Below are 22,301 nucleotides of genomic sequence, written 5' to 3'. Positions count from 1 at the left end.
GGGGAACAACTCTGAGGCAGGTCCTGTTTTCTGCAGAAATGCCTGTGCTGGGAATGGGGAGTGCCTGGTACACGATGTCCTTTAATCACCTCCATGGAAAGAAAGGCAGGACAGGCTTTCATTCTGGACTTCCAGCAAGACTCCCTCCATGCTGCTGGGCTGTTCTCTTCCAGGTACTCATTCCCTGTGAAATCCAGGGGTGAGGACCCTGCTGCAGGTGGTGCAGAGCAAATCACTGGCAGAGCCCAGGAGACAATTCTGTGCTGACCAGACACGCAGACACATTTTACCTTCCATCACAGTATCATAACTAGAACACAGCTCACTGTCACTTGGAAAATAAGCAACAAAGCGTTCCAGTGCCTCAGCTGTCTTGTGACAAGCAAATGCAAAGGGCTGGTAGATGCAACCTGCACCAGGCACTCTGGAGGTGTAGTTAATAGCAAAAAACATCCCTGCTTATGGAGAGGGAAGGCTAAGAACTGCCTTCAAGCATTTCAGGGGCAATTATCAGAGTTTCTGCTTCCATTTATTTTAAATTCCTTCTGGCTTGCCTTTTTTTAAAATGTAAACTTGTGAGGCAAGAACCAAATTAAGTCCAATTGATTAATTCAATTTATCAAGGGGCAAAAAACCCCCAATGAATAAGATAGTCCCACACAACAGCTCGTTTATATTCTAGACAAAATGATGCTGCAAACTCAGCAGTGACTACCCAGTAATTTAGAATAAAACATATCAGAGAGGCATGGTAATGGTCACCTCATCAGGTGCTAAAACAATAGAAGAAGTGCTGTAGTGGTTCACTTGAAAAGATCTCTTACCATGTGGAAAACTGAAAATGTGCAGGTTGGGAGAAAATGTCCACAGTCATACCTCTGGTCCAACCATAATTTAAATGGCAACAAAATTGTCATTTTTCCTTTCAATGCTGCTGTCATTAAAAAGCTTTGTGGACTGAAGGGAACCTGACCAGTCAAACCTGGGAATGAAATGGGGTCGAGGCAAATGGACCACATAGATGACAAAGACTCAGTGAGACTTACATTAAAAAAAAAAAAAAAAAAAGTAAAAAAAGAAAAGAGATAAAAGGGTTTGTTTTAATCTAATAGAGATTAGGAACATTAATATAGATATCTCTCTCCAAACTATATATATACATAATCATTTTTCATGGTGACAGCATCAGTTTAAAGACTCCATGGCTGTTAGCCAAAGGTTTGGAGAAGTGTTGGCCCAAAGTAAGTCACTGTTATGGAGACAAAACCTCTCGTTCAGGTTATTTGGTGTACATGGCAGCATAGATGTGATTTTTGCAAGGCTGGCTCTGTCTCTGCAGTTAACTCTGCTCTCTCCAGTGCAAAACTCATGTCTACCAGTGCCAGTCTTCCTTCACTGGTCAAACACCTCTCAGAGCTGATGCTGGCAAGCAGCAAATTCTCAGCTTGCTGCTCTGCCCTGAAAGAGTTTCTTTCCTCTGCCTTTCACCTGAGCAAAGGGAGAAATCTAAATTCACTCTCTAATCTTGCTGCTCTGGTGAAGTGCTCCATCACTCTCAAGTGCTACCAGATCTAAGCAAAGCCATGCCAACCCTCTGGAGTTACAGTAATGCTTTCCACATAAACAGTTTTCCAGGACTGATTTTTCCATTAGGTTCTTGATCCTTTTGGCATGCATTGTTCTGACTTTATGAGATGAAATCTGAAACTTCCTCCTCTTGAGGAAAAGGCCTTTGCATGCAACACAAAGCACTAGAGCTCCAAAGTGGCAGTGTCTGTGTGTACCTGCCTGCACATGCACCACGTCCCTCTGCCAGAGGGCAGCAGGAGCACCCAGCAAGAAACTGCACATCAGAGATCCCAAAGCAGCAAAGAGAAGCATCCAAGCTATCCAGACTTCCTGCAGCTGAAGAATCTGCATTTGACTCTCCCTGTCCCTCTGAAGGTTTAGGTGTAGCAGCTTTGCAGAAGCAAAGGTACCTTGAGCAGCCCGAGAGCAGCGCTGGCAGGAAGCTCAGGCAGGACAGTCCCAGCTCTCTGCAGGCCAGGACAGGGCAGTGATCTGGGGGCTCTCAGGTACATTCCTGCTAGCTCCATGTGGTGGGGAAAGAGCTGCAACCAGAGCTCAGAGCACAAGGGCAAATAACGACTCTGTGTTGGCCCCCTGTGGTAAGGAAAGCAGGAAGCGCCAGATGTGATCAGTCCAGCAGAGAATTCCGACCACGGCTCACAGGCTGGGACAGTGAATCACCAACCAGCCCAGAAACATTTCCTTCCATTAGTCAGGGGAAAGCCTCAAGAATGAGAGTTTATTCCACTTCTGGTTTTAATTTCCACTTTGTGGTTAGCCTTGAAAAACTAATAAACATTTAGTATATCTGCCACATAATTCTATGTTTGCCTGCCTGTATAGGAGCTGTAGGGAGCAAACACAACAGACTTTAAATCAAAGTGACAGTCATTTGTCTGCACCAAAGAAATTTTTTGGTCTAGTGACAGCTTTTCAACCCCTAATAAATTTAAAATCAATTACATAAATGTGAAAACAGAACAGAAAAATAAATTTGCTAAAATATATGTGTGTGCTTATGTGTGCAGATTCAACACAGGCTGGAAGTCTTCCCACAATTAATTAATTCTAGGTGTTTTCCAGTTTTTAAGAATGTTGCTCTCCTGAAGCCAGTCCAGCCACACAGTGGAGGGCTCCTGGAATTACATCAGCCTATTTCTGATTACTTCCCATGCATTTACACTGAAACTCTCTGAAATTACCAAGATGCTGCTATTCTTCAGTAGCCTACAGGTTCACCCCAGGCTAACAGCCTTCAAATTACCTAAACTTAATACCCTTAACAGCCAAAATCCCAGGACATGGTTTGCCTTGGCTGAACACCCCTTCCCATTCCCAGATCTTCTCTTCCTCCACCACTCATGAGCCTAAATAATACATGACAAGTTCACATTAAGCTGTCATTTTCTGTGACAGTTCTGAGATGACTCCTCAAAGAGCTGCAACTCCCTTTGTGCAGCAGGTTTTTAATGAGCTTTAGGAAGGGCTTTATAACTTCTCAGAATCAATCTGAGCCCGTATAACCACTCCTCAATGACCTGCTTTTCAAATAAAGCCTTGTGGTTTTCAGCTAGGAAAATGCAGAGCTGTGTTGGTTATCTAAGCATTTGTTGTAGCGAGAGAGGAAGGAATATAAAGACTACCCCAACCTGAGCTGGCAGCTGGGCTTCCCAAAAGGAGCACCAGGAAAACCACAGAGCGTGGTACAGAGGGCTCTGTAGGATACAGGAGCCTGAGCAAGGACAGAGCCAGCACACGAAGGGATGTCACCGAGCCAAGGTGTTGCCATTATCTCCAGTTTCCAGGCAGGATGTCCTGTGTACACACAGGCTGCCGAATATCCTGAGGCTGTGCCATGGGCTGTGCAGGGAGAAGGGCTGGCGTGGGAGGTGAGTCATGGGATACAGAACAGCTCGTTGGAGAGTCCTGGTTTGCGTCCATCACTTCTCGTCAGGGGCCCTGGGTGGGATCACCGCTCTGCTGACGTCAATGGCAGAACTCCCGCTATTGTTCGCCTGGGCCGGGATTCACCCTCGAGAGCTTCTGACACATGAGAGAATCTTCCTAACCCCACAGGTGGGTCTCCCCTGTGATCTACAACAGACAGCTCACTGTCCCACCAGGGTGACACAACCTTTTGCTGTATGTGTGAGAGGCTGCATCGGAGGGGACAGAACCTAGTAAAGCACATATAGACACACACAGGAAAATGCACTGTTGCCATCCCCACACCAGCAGCATCCTCCAAAGCTGGTTAGGGCAGGAATCTGAACAAAGTCCAATGCCAGCTGTAAGAGAAATCACTCCACAAGCAGATTGCTAAATAAACATCGAACAAGTATCAGAATTTTGCTAAGCACATAGGAAAGGCTTTGTTTCAAGAAACCCAACTGAACAAAAAACAACGAAACAACAACTAAAATAATGCCAAAGCTCCAAAACCAGAATTCTCTGTGTTTTATGCACTCAAAAGAACTTCAGTCAAATAACTTCATCAATAAATGAGCTGCACCTTCATTTACAATACTCAATCAGGTTTAGAGCAAGTCACTGCAAGGACCTGACTATAATTACAGCAATAGAAGACACTGATTGCAACACTATAGTGTGACACATTTGTCACTAAACATGTAACAAAGCATCTGCAGCCAGTCCCAGCACTCAAACCCCATCATTCACTGGAGCTGCATGGAGGCAAGGTCTTTATTACCATGACAGATTAGGAGGTCTGCAGGTGCCTGGCATGCCAAGAAAGCATTATGCTTTGTGCCACTGAATCTGAGAGAGGTGACACACATTACAGTAGACTATTGCCATGCAGAGAAAAGGCCAAGTTACTCACAGCTGTAGCTACCACCCCACTCTAGAGCAGACTGTCTAACAAGGCAGCAGGAAAACAGGGGTGGATATTTAGCCAGTCCCCAGTTAGATGTATTTATAAGTTAAATAATGCAAAATGTTGCTTGCAGTATTAAAGCCACGGGTGTCCTTCTCACGGGTCTGTTGCTCAGCCTTAACACGCAATGGATCCATGTTCCTGCCTCAGTTTCCCTCGGGTGAGCTGGCTAATCATAATTGATTGTACATCTTCTTATAGATAAAATAACAGTGTTTGAACTAAGTTACACTTTGGTTTTTGTGCAGAATTTTACACTGACTATAAATGCTGCTTCTGTAAATGGTTCCCAAAACAAACTTGCAGCTTTACACTTCCTGCAATTCCTCACTGACTGTAATATTGCTTTAGCAATTATATGGATGCTAAATGAGAACAAGCCAGGCACATAATTTGGGAAAGGTTTTAGAACTCTGATAAAAGCTGATTCATATTTTAACATTAGTCACTCTTGCAGTTATGTAAATATAAAGCAAAAGGATCCCTGAAAATGTGTTTCCTACACAATAAAGTTTCAAGAACAATGATTCAGGTTTGAGTACCAATGAGATGTTGCACAATTCAAACCTGTGTTTACCTCAGGCAGCTCTCAGCACCCAGCAGAGCAGTGTAAGGCAGGTGGAATTCTCTCTTCACCCCTTTCACATATTCTATACTGCAGAGCAAATTTCACCCCCTGGATTTCCACTTTTCAGAGTTATACTCTGAGATCACTTTAGAAAAATATACAGAGGAATAAAACTCTGGACTTGATGGGCTGCTCCAGGAATATTTCTTTCCCAATAGCTTCCTGTGAAGTAATCGAAAGCCCAGGATAACTGAGCCCCGTGCTGTCACACTCGGATGTGCTGCAGTTAAGTGTTGCTGCACATGGTCCCATCAGCCGGGGGATGGTGATCCAGGGACTTCTGATGGGCAAATGCATCTGAACTTGTTTGCTGGCAGCAAAGTCTCTACAGCCTCTTTGGGATTACATGGTTCCTGCAGTCCTCATTCCCCTTAGTTGAAAATACATGGGACCCTGCTGCCAGTGAAGAGTGGGCTCCAGAAGGAAAGCAGCAAGGGCGATTGGCAGGGGCTGGGAAAAACAGGGGAGTCTTCTCTCTTCCATCAGACAGCTCTCCCACTAAACCTTATCCTACAGCTCTGACACCCTCAGAGAGCCCAGGTGATAAGCTAGAAAATAGTCATCAGTAATTTAAAAGAACAGGCAAAAATTAATGCTTGCAGTATGCCTGACTGATGGCACACTGAGGTGAGAACCACAGGGACTACATCAATTACACTTCCAGTTTTCAAATACACTTATTCTGCCCTACAAGATTAAACAAATATTCTTTGTAGCACTCATAAAAAAGTATCGGTTTTCCACAACTGTTACTGTACCTGCTCAGCACTCACATGTGGCATTTCAGTCATTTCTGTTGATACCTAATGATCCAGCATCACACGGGCTGCTTCCAGGAAACATGTGCTTCTGCTTCTCTAGCTGTCCACAAATTAAAATGGGGTCCCAGAACAAAAGAAACCAGATCTGTGAGGAAATTCAGATCCGGATTTGAATTCCAGTCTAAATGTCACACCTGGTTTAAAGGAGATAAAATAATCACACACACATTACACATACAGAGATCTGCACTCCCCTGCTGTTCCAGACCAGGGGCTAGGATGTATTTTACCTTTATCCAGTAGTCTTCCTAGATAGTATATTTTCTATTAATTTCTACCTTTACTCACAAAATGTTTTCAAAGAAAATGGTGTGTGTCTTACTGGGGCAAACAGGATAAAGCCAGGGGAGGGTTCAGACACCATGAAAAAGACTCCCTCCTCCCAGAGCTGCTCTTTTCCCAGGACTGCCAGCCTGCATCATTCCCTCCTGAGGCCACGTAAGACAAAACGCTGTCCCCGGAAAGCCCCTGGCTCCCGGGAATGCCCTGGGGAGGCGCGGCCGCGCTCCGCTCCGCGCGTGCCGCGAGATGGGGCTGTGTGCGCACGGACAGACAGACAGGGCACAGCCCGCGTAGATGGGCCGTGTGCGCACGGACAGACGGACAGGGCACAGCCCGCGTAGATGGGCCGTGTGCGCACGGACAGACAGACAGGGCACAGCCCGCGTAGATGGGCCGTGTGCGCACGGACAGACGGACAGGGCACAGCCCGCGTAGATGGGCCGTGTGCGCACGGACAGACGGACACGGCACAGCCCGCGTAGATGGGCCGTGTGCGCACGGACAGACGGACACGGCACAGCCCGCGTAGACGGGCCGTGTGCGCACGGACAGACGGACAGGGCACAGCCCGCGTATATGGGCCGTGTGCGCACGGACAGACGGACACGGCACAGCCCGCGTAGATGGGCCGTGTGCGCACGGACAGACGGACACAGCGCAGCCCCCGCAGACGGGCCGCGTGCGCACGGACAAACGGACACGGCGCAGCCCCCGCAGACGGGCCGTGCGTGCACGGACAGACGGACACGGCGCAGCCCCGCAGACGGGCCGTGCGCGCACGGACAGACGGACACGGCGCAGCCCCGCAGACGGGCCGTGTGCGCACGGACAGACGGACACGGCGCAGCCCCGAGCGGCACGCCGGCACTGGCGCCACGCCGCGGCAGCACTGAAGTCATGGCCCGGCTGCACAGACAGGCTGCCCGCAGCCCCTTGCACGCCGCCGCGGGAAGCAAAGAGCAGCTGCTGCTCCGTACGACGGCTGTGCGGTCTCGCTGCCTGAGAAACACAAACTCGGGCTCAGAGCTGCCGCTGGAGGCCGGCAAGGGCCAGCTTTCCTGCTGAAATCCTAACCAGGAAGGCAAGAGTTAGGACGAGAGGCAGATGGGAGCTGAATACTGATGCCGAGACCTTCCCGCTGAGTGGCTGGGGGGAGGAGACAGGCAGAGGTGTCTGAGGGGTGTGTGTGTGTCACAGCATAAAGGAGAGGATGGGAGTGCCTTGAAGCAAAAGACAGCACCTGACTTTAGAAAGGAAGAGCTCAGATGATCTGCTATCAGGCGGAGCCATGGAGCACCCAGCCCAGCCTGTCCCTGGTCCCACTGGGCTAGTGAGCCGAGTCTGACAGGTACACACCACAGGTGGGTTATTCAAATGACCCAGACATCCAGGATGGGAAGTCCCACCTACATTTGGATGGCTCGTTTTGGTGATTTCACATAAGGGGTCTGTGGAATAGCTCCACACTGGCAGAAATACACAGAGGTGAGGCAGTGGAGAGAATCCCCTGTGATTCCACACTGCAAAGCAGATTGCAAGGGCTGTCCTTAGTGATCTCTGGGGTGCCTAGAGATGTATGCATGGTGATGTGAGGTTGGAGTAGGAGATAAGAGCCCAAAGAACCCTGTAAGAAACATGAACACAGGAGAAACTTCAGCAGACACAGTATTTTTCTCTCACCAAGGCTGAGCCAGTAGGTGCCTCCCAGGGAGGTTGTTCAGAGTGCTCCTCTTCCCTTGGCAGCAGGGTAAGTGCATTTACTAATGAATAGGACTCTTAGAAAAGGCAAGGAATTTTTTTTCCTCCCTACACATATTCAGAGAAGCAGAGAAGTTTTTTGTTGTTTTTTTTCCTTCACCCCCCTCCTCAAGATTCTTTCGTTTGTGATTTCTAATCATCATTCCACTCTTCTTTCCCTCCTTTTCTTTACTCCCCATTCGTGAGTCACCCCCCCAGGCTTGGCACCTCTCCAGACCAAATGAACTCCAGGAAGGTTTTTTCCCTCTCCTTTCCTCACCACCACCACCTTCTCCTCCGTATTCAAGCTGAACCTCTGGACAAAATAAACTCTGGCACTGGGTCATTGTCCTTCCCCTCCCCATCACAGGATTCTGAGAAAGGATTAAACTAATCTCATACATTGACTCACTCCTGGGTGCTGGCCTGGACTCCTGCCATGCAATGAGATGGCACCAAGTGCAATGTCCCAGCAAAGTGTTTCTGCAGTGACTTCCTATGCAAAGGCAGCAAAAGGATCCAGCTCAGGAGGTGGTGGTTCTATATTGTGCAATGTCAACACAGTTACCACATTTAACACATTGCCTTGATTTAAAAGGTAAAAAAAAAAAAAGGTAAAAAAAAAAAAAAAAAAGAAAGCCTAGGAGGTCCAAGGGATTCAACAATCCAACCAAACTGATCATTTAACTGCTTCTACATTGGCTCATTTGTTAATTAATACTTAAGCACAGCATACCCAAAGTTGTGCTGTGATGGAAGGGAGGCTACTAAGAGTGGGAATTTCTGGAATTACTTGGGTTCTTCTCCTGTCTCCCGCGTATTCAGATGATCAGTACCTGCAGCAACCTCCTAGGAGCTGGCAGTGCCTGCCTGCAGGGAGCCCAGGATCAGCAGCCTTTGAATGCTTCACAAAGGAGGACAACCATTGCTGCTGCCTCTCAGCAAGTGGGAGACTTCAGAAAACACAGTGATTCCCACAACCCACATGGGTAAACAAATGGCCTGCTCTGGAGCTTTAGTTTCAGAAAATACCAGCTCACTGCTGACATCTCTGAAAAGATACTGCTAGGTTTCAACTGCCTGGATGGCTCTAATGAAATAAAGCTGCTGGGCTGTGTGTGCAACTCCAGCACCCTTCACTGACTAACACAAAGCTACTTCTGTCCAAAGATGTCAAAACATTCAGCAGACAAGGGCACAACTCAGCAGAGTTTGTGAATCCTGTGATCCCACGTGACAATGAGTTGACTTTGATGCAACACATTTTTAGGCATTAGTGGGTTTTAATTGGTAAGGTTAAATCAACCTCAAGAACCACATGAGCATTAAAGACAGAAATGCACAAATGATTGAGGATCACAGTTTGCCATTGATGGGGAGTGTATGTAACACATTTCTGGTGTAAAGTGACAATGCTTCAAGGCTTGGAATACATATTCAAGGTGTACACATATAGAGGAGCTGTGGTCAAATGCCTACAGTGACTGTGTTAGCAGCATATCCATAGGGGCACAGCCTGAAGGGAGCTGTAGAGCTCTGCCAGGCCAGCTGAGCCCCTGATGCAAAGCTCATCTACACAGCCAAGGCATCCTGGTGGCTCTGAGTCGGGAGCTGTGGCTATTCCTCATTCCATGCCACAGATACCTCCACATCCATCAGCAACACACTTAACCTCTCCATGCGAGAGGTTCTCATTTCTAGGCGCAGCTAACACAGCCAAGGACACCTTCCTATGCCATCCACCCCCACCCTTTGTGTGCAAGCTGGCAGAAGGGTGAAGTTTGCTGGGAAGAAATAACTGCAGAAAAACTGAAGAGGCAAGACATGACCAGAGCATAAAACCATTCCTGATCCATCTCAGGCAGCAAGTGCTAAGGGAACGAATTCTCATTCCTGCATCAGTCTTGCAGCTGATGCCTGAACAGCCCTGAAACAATCCACAGATACCAAACAATTCCAGTCACAAACACCCAGGCACAAATGTGTAGGTGGTTTGTCAGTGAGCAATTAAATCCTGTGCTGGATAAAAATGTTAAAAATGCATCACATTGTGGCTTTAAATAGTCTCTTGTTGGAGAACTTGGTCTCACTGCCAACTTGCACTTGGGTAAACTGTTTTTGCCACTGCTGGGATTTGCTGAATGTCCATCAGGCAGTTGCATCACACACTGAATAGTTTGGCATTACCTCATGCCTTAAGGGAAAGCAAGAAGAAAATGAACTAGCAGCCTGTTTTCTGTCTACTTATTTATTTACTTTGGTGAGGGGCTTTTTTATTTGCTTTTGTTTTGGGAGTATTTTCTGTCTTTTTCCCTCCTGAGCTAAGGGTAACTTGAGTGCATAGCAATCAAAAAATGTGGTGAGGAAAGTAGTTTGGAAAGTAGTGGGAATGTGGAAGGCAAAGGAGAGAAGGAAAAATGTGAGTCAAAGGATTAAATCCAAATTCCAGTCTGGGACTTTTTAACGAAGATGGAATACTGACTAGTTGAGCAAATTAAGGTTTTTCAAGGGGGTCTGGGGAAGTGATTGGTTTCTATCCAAGCAGAAAATGTCATTCTTCTCCATCAGTACCAGAGAAAATAAGAGAGACAAAACACTCCCAACCCTGCTCTGAGAAATCTGAAAAGATGGGAGAACAGACAAGGACAAACAAGCAATTAAAAGGAAATTGCTTCTCTCTCCCCACCAAACCTTTTGTTTCTTCCCAAATGAAAGTGGAAAAAATTGATTAGGGGGTCAAAAGGAGGAAGAACCAAAGAACTGCATCATGTGCAGTGCCATGTGAAAACAGACACTGCTCCACCAGGATGTGGGCAAAAACCTTGCTGCAGCAACGGGGCTATAGACCTGTCTTCCCATCTCTGAAGCTTACTTTGACAGTTATAGTTTCTCTGCCTAAGTCAACCATGACATGACCAAAAATTTAGAATATTTTAACCTGTGTTGTTATTGTCTCATCAAGCCACTCTACCATCTCTCAGTGTGGTTTCCCAGGAGACAGCAAGCACACACAGACCAGCAGCTGCTCAGATCTTCAGCTGGAGTCCCTGCCTGCACAGCAGGTCAACAAAGGGGAAACGTGCACTCACCTCTGTCACTGCAATAGCTACTCACACATCCTACTCAAATCTGGTTTAACAGTGGAATAACTAATATTAGGCTGGCAAAGTGAATAAAAGGGATGCTCAGCATTTGTTACCTGCTGCCCTTCTACCACACAGAGCTACAGACAGCAACTTCATCAACTTTTTCTGTAGGATTCACACAGAGACTTCCCTTGGAGCCCAAAGCATAGCAGCTACACAGGAAAGGGGGAAAATTCATGGGACACCAAGTATAAACTTTTTTTTCCTGCAGCAGTACAGTACTTTTTAGGGAAGTGAGATCTTTGCAAGAAATCTAGATTCCCTTCTATGCCCAGTGGTCTGCAGCTTCAAAGGGTTCCATCTATCAGCTCTGGATGGACATAATTCTACCCAAATTATCTGAGAATTCAGTACTCACTAAGACTGGAATGTAAGGCTAGGAGAAAATTATGTTAAAAAAAGAAGTTTTATACAGAAACAGTGTTTGCTGCATTGGATCAGAGTGAACACCTCCCTAAGTAAGCAGCCTCAGCAATGGCCTTAGTAGCTAGACAGAGCACACAGATGTATGATAATTCTCCCTTAAATTCCTCCACTCTCCAACTATTTTTGGCCAAGGAACTTCTCAAGTCAGAGGGGCATTTTCAATGGTTGGTAAACCTGGCTGGATTTCTCCTTTCTGAATTTTTCCAGTCTTCCCTTGAACACAAGTCTGACTTTAGCCCCTACAACAGTTTTCGGCAAGGAGACTCCAGTCTCTAACATGGAAAGTCTTTCAGGAGTTATTTGAAAAATCAGGCAGTGATGTACATGATCACTTGGTGGTTTGCAGGGCCTGCAAAATTCTCAGCTCTTCTCTGTTAAAAACAGTGTTTAACACTTCACAGGTGGGGAAATCCGAACCATCTCTCCTGCATATCCAAGCTGTCTCATAGGATGAGCCGTGGTAACACATACTGGGCAGCTCAGCTGAGCAAAACTCAGCATCAGAGATCCTAGAGCATATTCCACCACAGCAGCTGGAAACCCTCTCCAGACACCCTCTAATTCCACCTTACACTACAATATCCACCTGTGCAGAGCTTGAACAGTGATATCCACACAACCATGATAACTGTGAATCTGTCAGCAAAACAGTGTGAGAAATCATATCAAACCCACCAGATTTCTTGAGAAGCTTGAAGTTGGCACATTTGTAAGTGTTTCCTAGAGGTCTGCATATTTCCAAGGAAACCTGAGAAAAAGTATCACAGATTTGAAATAGAACCACTCAGAATTTTGATGAAAGTGAGAAATCGAAGACATTTTGTTAAGCTCCACTTCAATATTTCAAACTCATGTGTGACTGCAGAAATGAAGTGATAAATTCATTGTGAGAAACACATTGGTAACACAAAGGGGAAAGCCAGATGAATTTCTGCAAAGTGTGAAGGCTGTTTCCAGCATCTCTCCTGTTGGACACACATAACCAAGAAAGCTTTCTATAGTAATTTAGACTGAGCCAGGAGACCTATGGCCAGCAGCAGAGCCTCATCCTTCTGACCCTTGTTTCACCACATTCTCTCTAGACACTCTGGTGCTGGGGAGGTTTAATCTGGGAAACTCCTCAAGCATAAGGCATTAGTGACAACAAAAGTTTAGAGGAGTTCTTGTACATGTAAAATGAGAATTCATTTTTATGTTACACAGAATAAACACTTAAACAGTCCTAACCTCCTGCACATCAGAGAACAGGCTGAGCACTCATTACCTCCAACTCAAACATCCCTTAAGAATGTTATAGACTGTATTTTTTTTTCTGTTTTCTGTTTTTTCTTAACTAAAGCATGTTTACTGATATTTTCTGGACATAATACATTTATCTACTTGAGATATTCACCCTTTACAGTACCAATTCATGTAATCAAGTGATGTCATTATATACAAGTGGCATCATAATCCACTTGCAAGTGCCACGTAGACAAACGTTCCCCAGCAAGCTGAGGAGGGGCAAGGCAGTCAGTCTGCACTGGGATTTCATTTTGCCCTGCAAGCCTGATGCTCAGAAGGGCCAGGTTCAGTAACCCAGAGGTCCTGGGTAACCCAGAACAACGATGCCTCAGTCGTATGTCCCGGGCTTTGACTGGTGCTACGGCAACAGCTAAGTCTGGCTGGGACATTTTCATTATACTCTCAGTGCTGGAAAACAAACAAATTTGTACAACGCACACAAACAGTCTTTTCTAATCTCTTTTAATGGCACTCTGAAGACCAGACTGTCAATTGTCTGCTGTGTTCTCAACAATTTGCTAATGATAATTAAAGATGCTCAAAGTCTGCCAACTATTTCAGCACTCTATTTAACCAAGAAGATAAGGGTTCAGGAGGAAAGCAAATGAAATGAACTTGATCCAAGGAGGAGGTGTTACCTACAAAGAAACCGGTAAGGACATAAAGATAGCAAAGACAGAGTAAAATGTTCTCTAATCTGCACAACCGATACACAGGGAGATCATGCCAAAACCTTGGAATGAGATTACAAAAGCAGGAGAGTAAGTGGATTCTTTTCCTTTCTTTCTAAAGGATTCCATCCCAAAGAAGTTGCTTAGACAACGGCAACCCCCTACCATGCGATCTGTGTATGAAGAAAAACAAATCCATGCTGTAGTAACAGGAAGATCAAAACCTGGGTTGTGGTTGCTTTTTGGGGGTTTTTCCTTCAACTGAGAGAAATTAAATACTCATTGCATGCCCATTTCTGCAGGAAAGGACCATATGGGCAGTGGGATATCGGGCATGCAGGCCCCAGAAAACAGGAAGAGGGAAAGTAGAGCGGGCACCTGTAACTGGAAGTACAGCTTGGGTTGCTCTGAAGTTCTGCTGATATAAGGGTCCTGTATAAATTCTCAATTCCAGAGAATCATTAGAGGCATTCAGCTGACCAATACCACAACATTCACTTGACCACTAAAGCTGTATTTTTAATGAGATCTACTGTGGCAAATTCCTAAATGTGTGTCAACACATGCAGCAGGTAAGCAAGCACACACCTTGTGAGACAACTTGTTGCCTTTCAGGAAACATCTTTTCTTTCTGAAGATCACCAACCCTTGCAGAAGTTTCTCTGCCATGATCCAGTATGATCACATGCCTGCTGTCAACACGTATACAGAACTTTATCAAATTCATACTCTCTGGAAGCCCCATACATGCAAAATTGTAGCTATGGCCTTCTGGCACCCTTAAGCATTAGGCTCTTTGTACTTCTACTGGCTTACTGCATTATGTTCTAAACCTGTTTACTCCCTGAGTGGGCCTGTGTTTGGAACAGCATAACAACTTCCCAACAGAAAATGAATAACATGGACAAAACATTTGTACCAAAGGGCAAAAATATTTTATTGGAAAGAATAGTCTTGCCTTATACCTGAAGGAGCTTTATCTGCCCACCTATTTTCTGTGAGCATCATATTCAACTTCTGCTCATTTCAGTACGTGCCAATGACTTCAGCAACACCCACTCGGCAGGACCCATGTTCCCTTCTGTGAGAAAAATAGTAATGGTTTTCCAGCAGATTGCCCTCCACATCATTCTCAACTAGAAACTCAGTGAAAACACTGTATTCCTTAATTCTTAAATCACACTTTCCCCCCTCCAAATGTCTGGGACTACAAACCAATAATCAGAGACCCTTATTAAATGTTAATTTTGAATCTGGCCATATTGATACTCAATTTGCTACTGGAACGAGTTTTATAAAATACATTCCTGCTAAGTTCCAGATAATTATATTTTCAAAGAAATTTAAATTTTTGTAGAAAACATGAAACAGACAAAAGCAAATAGACACCTACTGCCTGTAAATGTCTATTTTTAATGCAGTTCCTCCACTTTTAGTGTTATTTATCATCAAAATCTTTTAAATTAGTAGTGCAAATTAAAAACTCAGGAAGCATTTTATGTAAACATGTATAGGTTTGAAAGCTTGCAGCATTATGTTCACAGGTTTTGATGTTAGCACTTTGGGGCTAAATTGTCTTTATTTTCCCCACACTTTCATGCTCCCAAAGTCATGTGAAATAGGAGTCAACTCTCTACCAAAACACCAGTCATTTCAGATTCCTCTCAGATTCTTTCTGCCTGGTGGCAATAACTCCAGAAAGCAGGGGTGCCTCAGCACACAGCATTCTTTGCTCAGAACGTGTTTGACTTGAAACAAGCACTTGGCTCGGCAGTGACAAATCAGGACATAAGGTGGCATTATTGCCCTTCCTTAACTGTCTGCAGGGCCAGAGTCCAGGTCTGCATGTCAACAGTGCTACAACATCGTTGTTTGGCATTCCAGGAACAGTACAAAACCATTTTAAAAGAACCAATGAGAAAATCAAGTCTGCACCAAGATGCATTCAGAATACTAGACACAGCCAAATCCTGACTGTTTCCTGACTTGAAATCTTCCCCAAATGCTGTGTGTATAAAGTGGCCTGACTAAAGAAAAAAAAAATTAAAGACTATTAGGCTTTTAGTGCATTAACTGTACAGGACTTCTGAAATAACATTTTAAAAATCTGGACTTCATTTCTATCCTTGACTCAGTGTTCAGCTGCGATTGCCTACAGCAGGAACTCCCATCAAATTGATACAGATGCTTGGAATAAGAAATGAGAAAGTAACTGCAAAGAACACAGGGACATGGTTTGCAGGCTTATCTGTTTTCAGTTCACACAAAAAATTTAAGGATTTGAAGCTATTTTTTTAATTAAAGAGAGCCGGCAGCTGTACATTTCAGATAGAGGAATAGAACTACAGAACAGGGAACCAGCTTTTCCCTCCTCTTGTCCAACACTTGTAGTGTATTTGGATTGAGAAACATCTTTTTTGTCTGTTCAGTCCAGCAAAAGTGTAGAGTAGCATGAGACCAACAGCCACACGTGAGCATGTTTCCAGTTCCAGGTACATACAGGATCTTTCATTCAATAGTTGAAAGCCACTACTCATAATGGAAAGAAGGGGAAGACTTCAAATAACACCAGCAGTTAAACACTGGAACTGTTTCCCACACAACAGCACTGTCCCTCACACAGTGACATTGTCCTCTAGTACTTCAAAATCAGGGCAGGTGCCTTTGGGGAGAGGATGTTTTAACCACATACAAAACCCCAGTGTAGAGAGAACCAAGAGAACTGACAGAGCTATATGGTGTCAGAGGCAAGGTGGTCCCTTTTGGGTTTCAAGCTCTGCAAACACTTGATTCTACAAAACAAAATTCATTGCGATATCCCCAAATAGCTCATTCATTCATTTTTCCTAACAAAATACACTCATGCCTAATTTTTTTATTATGCATCTAGCATGAAACTCACCAATGTCAGGTCCATGTCTGTATGAACAGAGGTTTAAAGATGAAAAGCTCTGCAGGTCTAACACAGACTGTCACAGTGTTCTCCTCTGCAAATCTTGTGCCACTTTAACACTGAGACATGGGGGCCAGAAATTAGCAAAAGTGGGAAGCATCTAGGGAAAGCCATCAGAAACTCAAGACAGCTCTGAAAAGGATTTGTTTGTGCTTGGTTACCGTGGTGGTGGCAGTTGGGGTAAGCTCCAATTACATCTGACCCGTTACACCGCTTCACTGAAAAGGAGCTCATCACAGTCCAAGAAATGCCAAGCACAAAGGTGCTTATTTACATTTGTCTATCTCTGGTTCCATTAATCATGACCTCCTGACAACTTCTGGATCCCACTTTCCTCTTCCCCCATTTTGCTGCAGCCCTGAAGGGCCTCTTTTATCAGGTCCATTGAGCCAGCACCACGATCCCCATGAAAGCTCCCAGTGTGGCACTGGCTCACGGTCAGACGTGGCTCCAGTTCCTTTCTTTCCAGCACTAAGAGTCCCCAAACATGGTTATTAATCATGGCCTCGCTGACAGGGCACTGAACTGTCTGGAGATGAAACTTCATATTCCTATCCAGGGCTCCCCAGGTAGGACATGGAATTTGTTTCATCTCTGTGTAATCAAGAAATAGAGCACTAGGGGAGCGAATTAACCCCAACTTCAGGTTCATAAAGGTGTCCCTGCTCTGTTTAATTAAATCTGTCTTAAAACCTCCTAATCCCAAACTAAAGACTTAATAATGTTCAGGAACCTCTTTTCCCTTACAATATATTGGTATAAACTGCTGACAGCTTAATACTGAAATAAACATGCTGCTCCTCTACCTTGACCTGGCCAGTACAAAGACCAAAACCCACATGACTAAGACCAGCTTCTCCCAGAATGGCAAGAGGACAGTGGACCACAGATGTTAGGTGTGTAAAATCCTCTTAATTTAATGCTACAAAATGTCAAAGACTGGGAAAAGCATTTAAAAGATCAAAATAAAAATCATTAATAGAAGCAAGAACAGGGTGTAAAGGTTTGATTCTTTCTCTGAACATGCAGAGATCTGTCCTTTTAGATGGAGGATTGCAAACCCTTACCCATGGGTTTGGGGTATTACACTTTCCTTCGAGAGAGTTTTGAGGCACCAAACATCACTTCAGGCCTGTTTCATAGTGGTTAGAGAGAAGCTCTGCTCAGGCTCTCCAGATGTGGTGGCAAATCTGGTTTTGTAATTCCTTCTAAAAAGAAGTGAAGATTTGTTTCAGATTGTGATTAGCAAAATTCAGACCTAGATCAGAGCTTTCTTCCCTACAATAAAAAACGGGTGGTTGGATTTGGAATTTTGGTACCAGAAACTAAGTATCCTGGAATATTGATCTCAGCATCTGTTTAGTCTCAAGAGGTAGAAAACAATAATCAACATTTTAGAAGATAGCTTGTGGGAAGCAGAGTGACTCTATATGAGATCTTTAAGGAGGCAACCACATCAAGAGAAAAACAATGTGATTTAGCATTGGAGAAGAAAGACAGCAGGAATAAAGCAGAGGTGTACAGAGGCAGCAGTGCAGGCTGTAAGGAATGCCAGTCCATGCCCAAAGTGATTTATGGGAGGCAGACCTATTCATAGCTCTCCATCCCAAATCCATCAAGGTCCATTTGAGGAGGGGTACGACTTGTAGCGCTTCTCCCTTCCTGAGATGTCCTGCCGTGCCTCAGAGACAGAGGACAGGGAGAAATGTAGAAGACTTGGACACAGCAAACACTGCATCCCAACAGAACACGGAGCAAATGGAAACGGTTTCCACTCTTTCTTTCCCTAAGAGGATTATGTCAGCAGGGCCTGGCTGGCGTCTGTACCAGAGCTCAGCGCCAGCCACCACGGCAGCCAGACCTACTCTCCTGTCAAAGGCTTTCATTAAGACTTTGGTTCCCTGTTGCTCACATGGCGGCTTGCACGTGCTCCCTAAATATCCTGCATCCACCTCCAAGGTATTTGCTGATATAGAAATCTCTTCCTCCCCCTTTGCCCCTCCCCCCAAGAACCTGGGGCCACAGCACAAATCACCATCCTGCTGAGAAATTTTCATTACACAGGGATGGGACAGAGGACTCAAGCTGAATGGGTATTACCAGAGAGGCAAGGACCTTATAACTGTACATGGTGTCTACTCCTCTGACCCTGCCATCAGTCAGCGAAGGGTGCACACAAACCCTGCAGAGCACAGCAAACAGCAACCACCCCCTTCTCCTCACGCACTGCCCGTGTTGGGAATAACCAAAGGAGTTACTGCTCTTGGCCAGCCCCAGGTGCTCTGCTCTGGCTGCAGAGCCACACTATGGGTTAGCACCTTGGACTTCCCTCATTGCTGAAGGGGTATTTCAAACCTTAGAATTAAATAAAAATCCAGAAATCCCAAAGACAGACTCTTGTAACCTCTCTTTTGCAACCTGCCTTGCCTCAGGCCTGCCTCTGCCCTGCATCCTCAGACAGCCAGAACAGCAATGCAGATCCAAGGGGGTGAGATCCATTTGGCTCAAAATAGGCAGGTCAAAGGACAGTCCCAGCCATTTCAAATAACACCACAAATCTTTAATCTAGTTTTGAGATGAAAGTGAGGATTTTCACCATTAAGCTTGGGAGAGAAAAGCCAGGATCCTTGTGGTCAGTCACACAGTAAAATACACCCAGCTGCAAAGAATGACATATTGTGGTCACAGAACCTGCAAGTGAGGATGGGTTTTCCCAGATATTTAGCTCCCCAGCATCCCAGTAACAAGGGATACCTCCACCTGTCTTCAGCTAACACTTTCAGCAGAATCAATCAATGAATCTACATGGAAAGCAGCTCATCCCTTTTATCTCATTTCTCTGTTACCAACTTGAACAAAACCAGGAGAAAGACTTGCCTCTGATTGTATAGATAAATTAAAGGCAATTCCATTTACAAAACACAGCATATAAAATTGCATATACTCCTTCAGAATAATCAGCACATGGCAAAAATCACTTATAAATTCTGGCTTCAATTTTATGTTACTTGTTTCTGAAGTAATAACTATGGCTCGAGGCAGGAACCAAAGCATCAGACAAGTCAAATGTGCCATCTAATGTGGAACTACCAACTTTTGTTCATTATTTCTCACACATGACACCTGCCTCCAAATAATACAAGTCTTTTTTATTAACCCTTCTCAATCATTTGGAAAATAATAACTACCTTTACTTGAGTGTCTTTCTTTGTTTTCATTCTATCCCAATTTGCATTCTGTCACTGGAGAGGTCATACTTAGGTCCTTTTTAATTTGAGAAGGCTTGTTTTTTCCTTCTTTCCAAAGACAGAAACATTTGGAGAAACCAAAAATCATTAGTGAAACTTTTATTTTTGAGGAGGGATGAGCCTGTAAAGTGTTGGATCAGGTACAATAAGTTATCTTTGAATTTCTAGGGTGATACACGTGGAAAAGTCAAAGAGACTAAAAATAATCATATTTCCTATTTAAGTCGCAGAATACTGAAGAAAATCTATTTCCATTTTAAAGTTTATATTATATTTTATTTTTCATTTGATTATTCTTAAAGTTTTAAATTCCTTTTTTGCCAAATATTCAAAGAATGAGCCCCTCCAGAAGCATTTAGGAAACTACACATTTGTAAACACAGCACCACTGGAACTGTGACAGCAGTTTCACCAATCATATTGTTCATTGGGCTACCTGAAGTCCTCCTCTTTCCATAACCATTTATTCCTTTAGCAAAGAAATATAAAGATTGCATAAGCTAATGCTTGCAATCTAAGATGCAAAGCAAGTCTTAACTCTCTGTTTAAATTAAGGATCCAACTTCTAGCAGAAACCAAATATCCAAGCAACAGCTATAAAGATGATAATCTGACATATTTATAGGGATCAGGTTACCTGTACATGAACACACACACTGCAGATAAAGGTATGGTACAAACTACTGATATAAAATGTAATTCACAAGTGACTGGATGCAGCATGCCTGTAACCCAAGTCTTAAATACAAGAGAGCCTCAGTGACAGAAGGGTATTTCATGACTAGTGATTGCCTGAGGTGGCTTAAGGCAGTTCCACTTGCATCTCAGATGGGCAGCATGTTTTCCAGAGTGCAGACTAAAATGCTACCATCTCTTTTGGATGTCCTTGTCTGTCCCAAGTGGCAAGAAGCCCAAGCAGAGCCAGTCAGGACAGCCTGGACAGGAGCCATAGGCACAGGGCTGGGGCAGAGCACACCACTGACAATTGCTAATGCTGGCTTTGAGCACTTCCAAGATGCAGCCCAGTAACTCCTGAGCATCCTCACACCCTTCATCTACAAGCCAGGCAGGAAATAATGTTTAGAAAGGCCATCCTCAAGTCAGCACTTGGCATTGAAGGGTTCGGCTTTCTGAAAAATCTCTGTGTTCCTGGCCCTTCATGCATTCCTCCCCAAACACATATCTTGCAAAGTCAGTGGAGAAATCACCTTGAAATGTGGTCTGCCAGTCTAAAAACATTTAAGAAATAACCATAAGAGCCACTACTAACTAAAACCCAGCAAAACAATGGGATCTTTTTAAGAACATACAATTATTTATGGTTATGTGCATGCAATATACACATAGTGCCTATGTCTAATTCCATTGTATTGTAAGCAAGCACCTGTGCCATAAGGGAAAGTCACCAGGATGAACCTGCATCGTGCACAGCACCAGATTCTGCTTTGTATGCACAGATCTCAGTGTAAAGGCAGATGGAGGGGCCAGTTGTGTTACACCCAGGTGATTATGTCACAGGTTTGGGGTTTTGTTTTATGTTTTCTTTACCAGCAAACTGTCCATTAACTTTTCTGAGAGCAGAAAGCAAAAGGAGAGGAATTTGTGAAGTTGGTAGCCCATATGGCTGGTGGGGAGTTAATCTGTGTCTAAGCAGCAGGTCGCATGAGCCAGGCTGTCTGTTGGGGTTGTTAGTAACCTAGGGGCAGATCATGGAGCAGCAGGGAACAGGATAAACTCAGCCTACAAATACAGTCAGGAATGTGGCAGGAAATTATTTCTGAAAACATACTCTGAAGCATAATAGCAACGATCAGACGGTCAGGCTGTGTGTATGAAATCTATCTGGACTCAGGGCACACAACAGGAGTGCACACAAGGGTGTGATAAAGCAGATTGGGTGTAGGCTTCTGTGTCCATACATGCATGTTAAAAACATAAACTCTGCTCAGAGAAAAAGTGCAGGCACACCAGAGTATAGCTAGACAAACATTGCTTCCCCTACCATTGTAAGCAAATGAGAGTAAGTTATTTGCTTATGTTTCATGCAAACCATCTGCCACACAGCTTTATAAAATTATTCATTATGTCAACACTAAAGACAGAATTAGCAGGAATTGAAAGGTTCAGGCAAGGAAAGCATTTTTTTTTTTAAGGGAAAAAAACATGAGGTAAGCTTCAGGCCATAAGAACAGCACAGGACAAAGCCTTTGCACCCCAAGTACAGACTCTGACACCAGGCAGGGAGCAACATGACAGGAAACCAAGAGCCAGGTGGCACCAATGGACACAGCCTGGGGCAGCGTGGAGGAGGTCTTTTGGTTAGACCAAAAGAAGCAGGAAATATAATTAAATTTTTAATTTAATTTTAAAAATGTCACTTAATAAGAATTTTGATGCTCTAAGCTTTTTCAGCATTCAAGACAACAATAAGACAGCAAACAATTGCCTAGGCTGGAACACTTTCTTTTCAACCATCTTTTTTAACTCATCACTGGCATAACCCCAGATAACATTAACCCTCCAGCTATTGCCATCTTTAGGATAAGAAATAGTACACATTGGACAGTTTAAGCAACACAACACCACACAGCTGTGTAATCTGCCCTCATTTTGAGGAGACAGGGTAAGAGATAATCAAAT

General features: G+C 44.4%; 1 protein-coding gene across 2 annotated transcripts in view; it reads right to left on the bottom strand.

Moving 5' to 3' along the window:
• The window catches only part of OSTN (osteocrin), an 81,768-nt gene that overhangs the window by 46,266 nt on the left and 13,201 nt on the right, over positions 1-22,301 (bottom strand). Inside the window, exon 1 of one of the 2 annotated variants that reach the window (XM_068200678.1) lies at positions 16,363-16,544. The exons of the other annotated variant lie outside the window; for it this stretch is intronic. Within the exon in view, the coding sequence (XP_068056779.1) occupies positions 16,363-16,377 (15 nt within the window). The 5' untranslated portion in view covers positions 16,378-16,544. Of the gene's footprint in view, positions 1-16,362; positions 16,545-22,301 lie in introns of those variants that run through there. 2 annotated transcript variants of the gene reach the window in all.

This window comes from Anomalospiza imberbis, chromosome 10 (genome assembly GCF_031753505.1).
Source record: "Anomalospiza imberbis isolate Cuckoo-Finch-1a 21T00152 chromosome 10, ASM3175350v1, whole genome shotgun sequence".
NCBI classification, from domain to species: domain Eukaryota; kingdom Metazoa; phylum Chordata; class Aves; order Passeriformes; family Viduidae; genus Anomalospiza; species Anomalospiza imberbis.
This window is presented reverse-complemented; position numbering and strand designations above follow the sequence as displayed.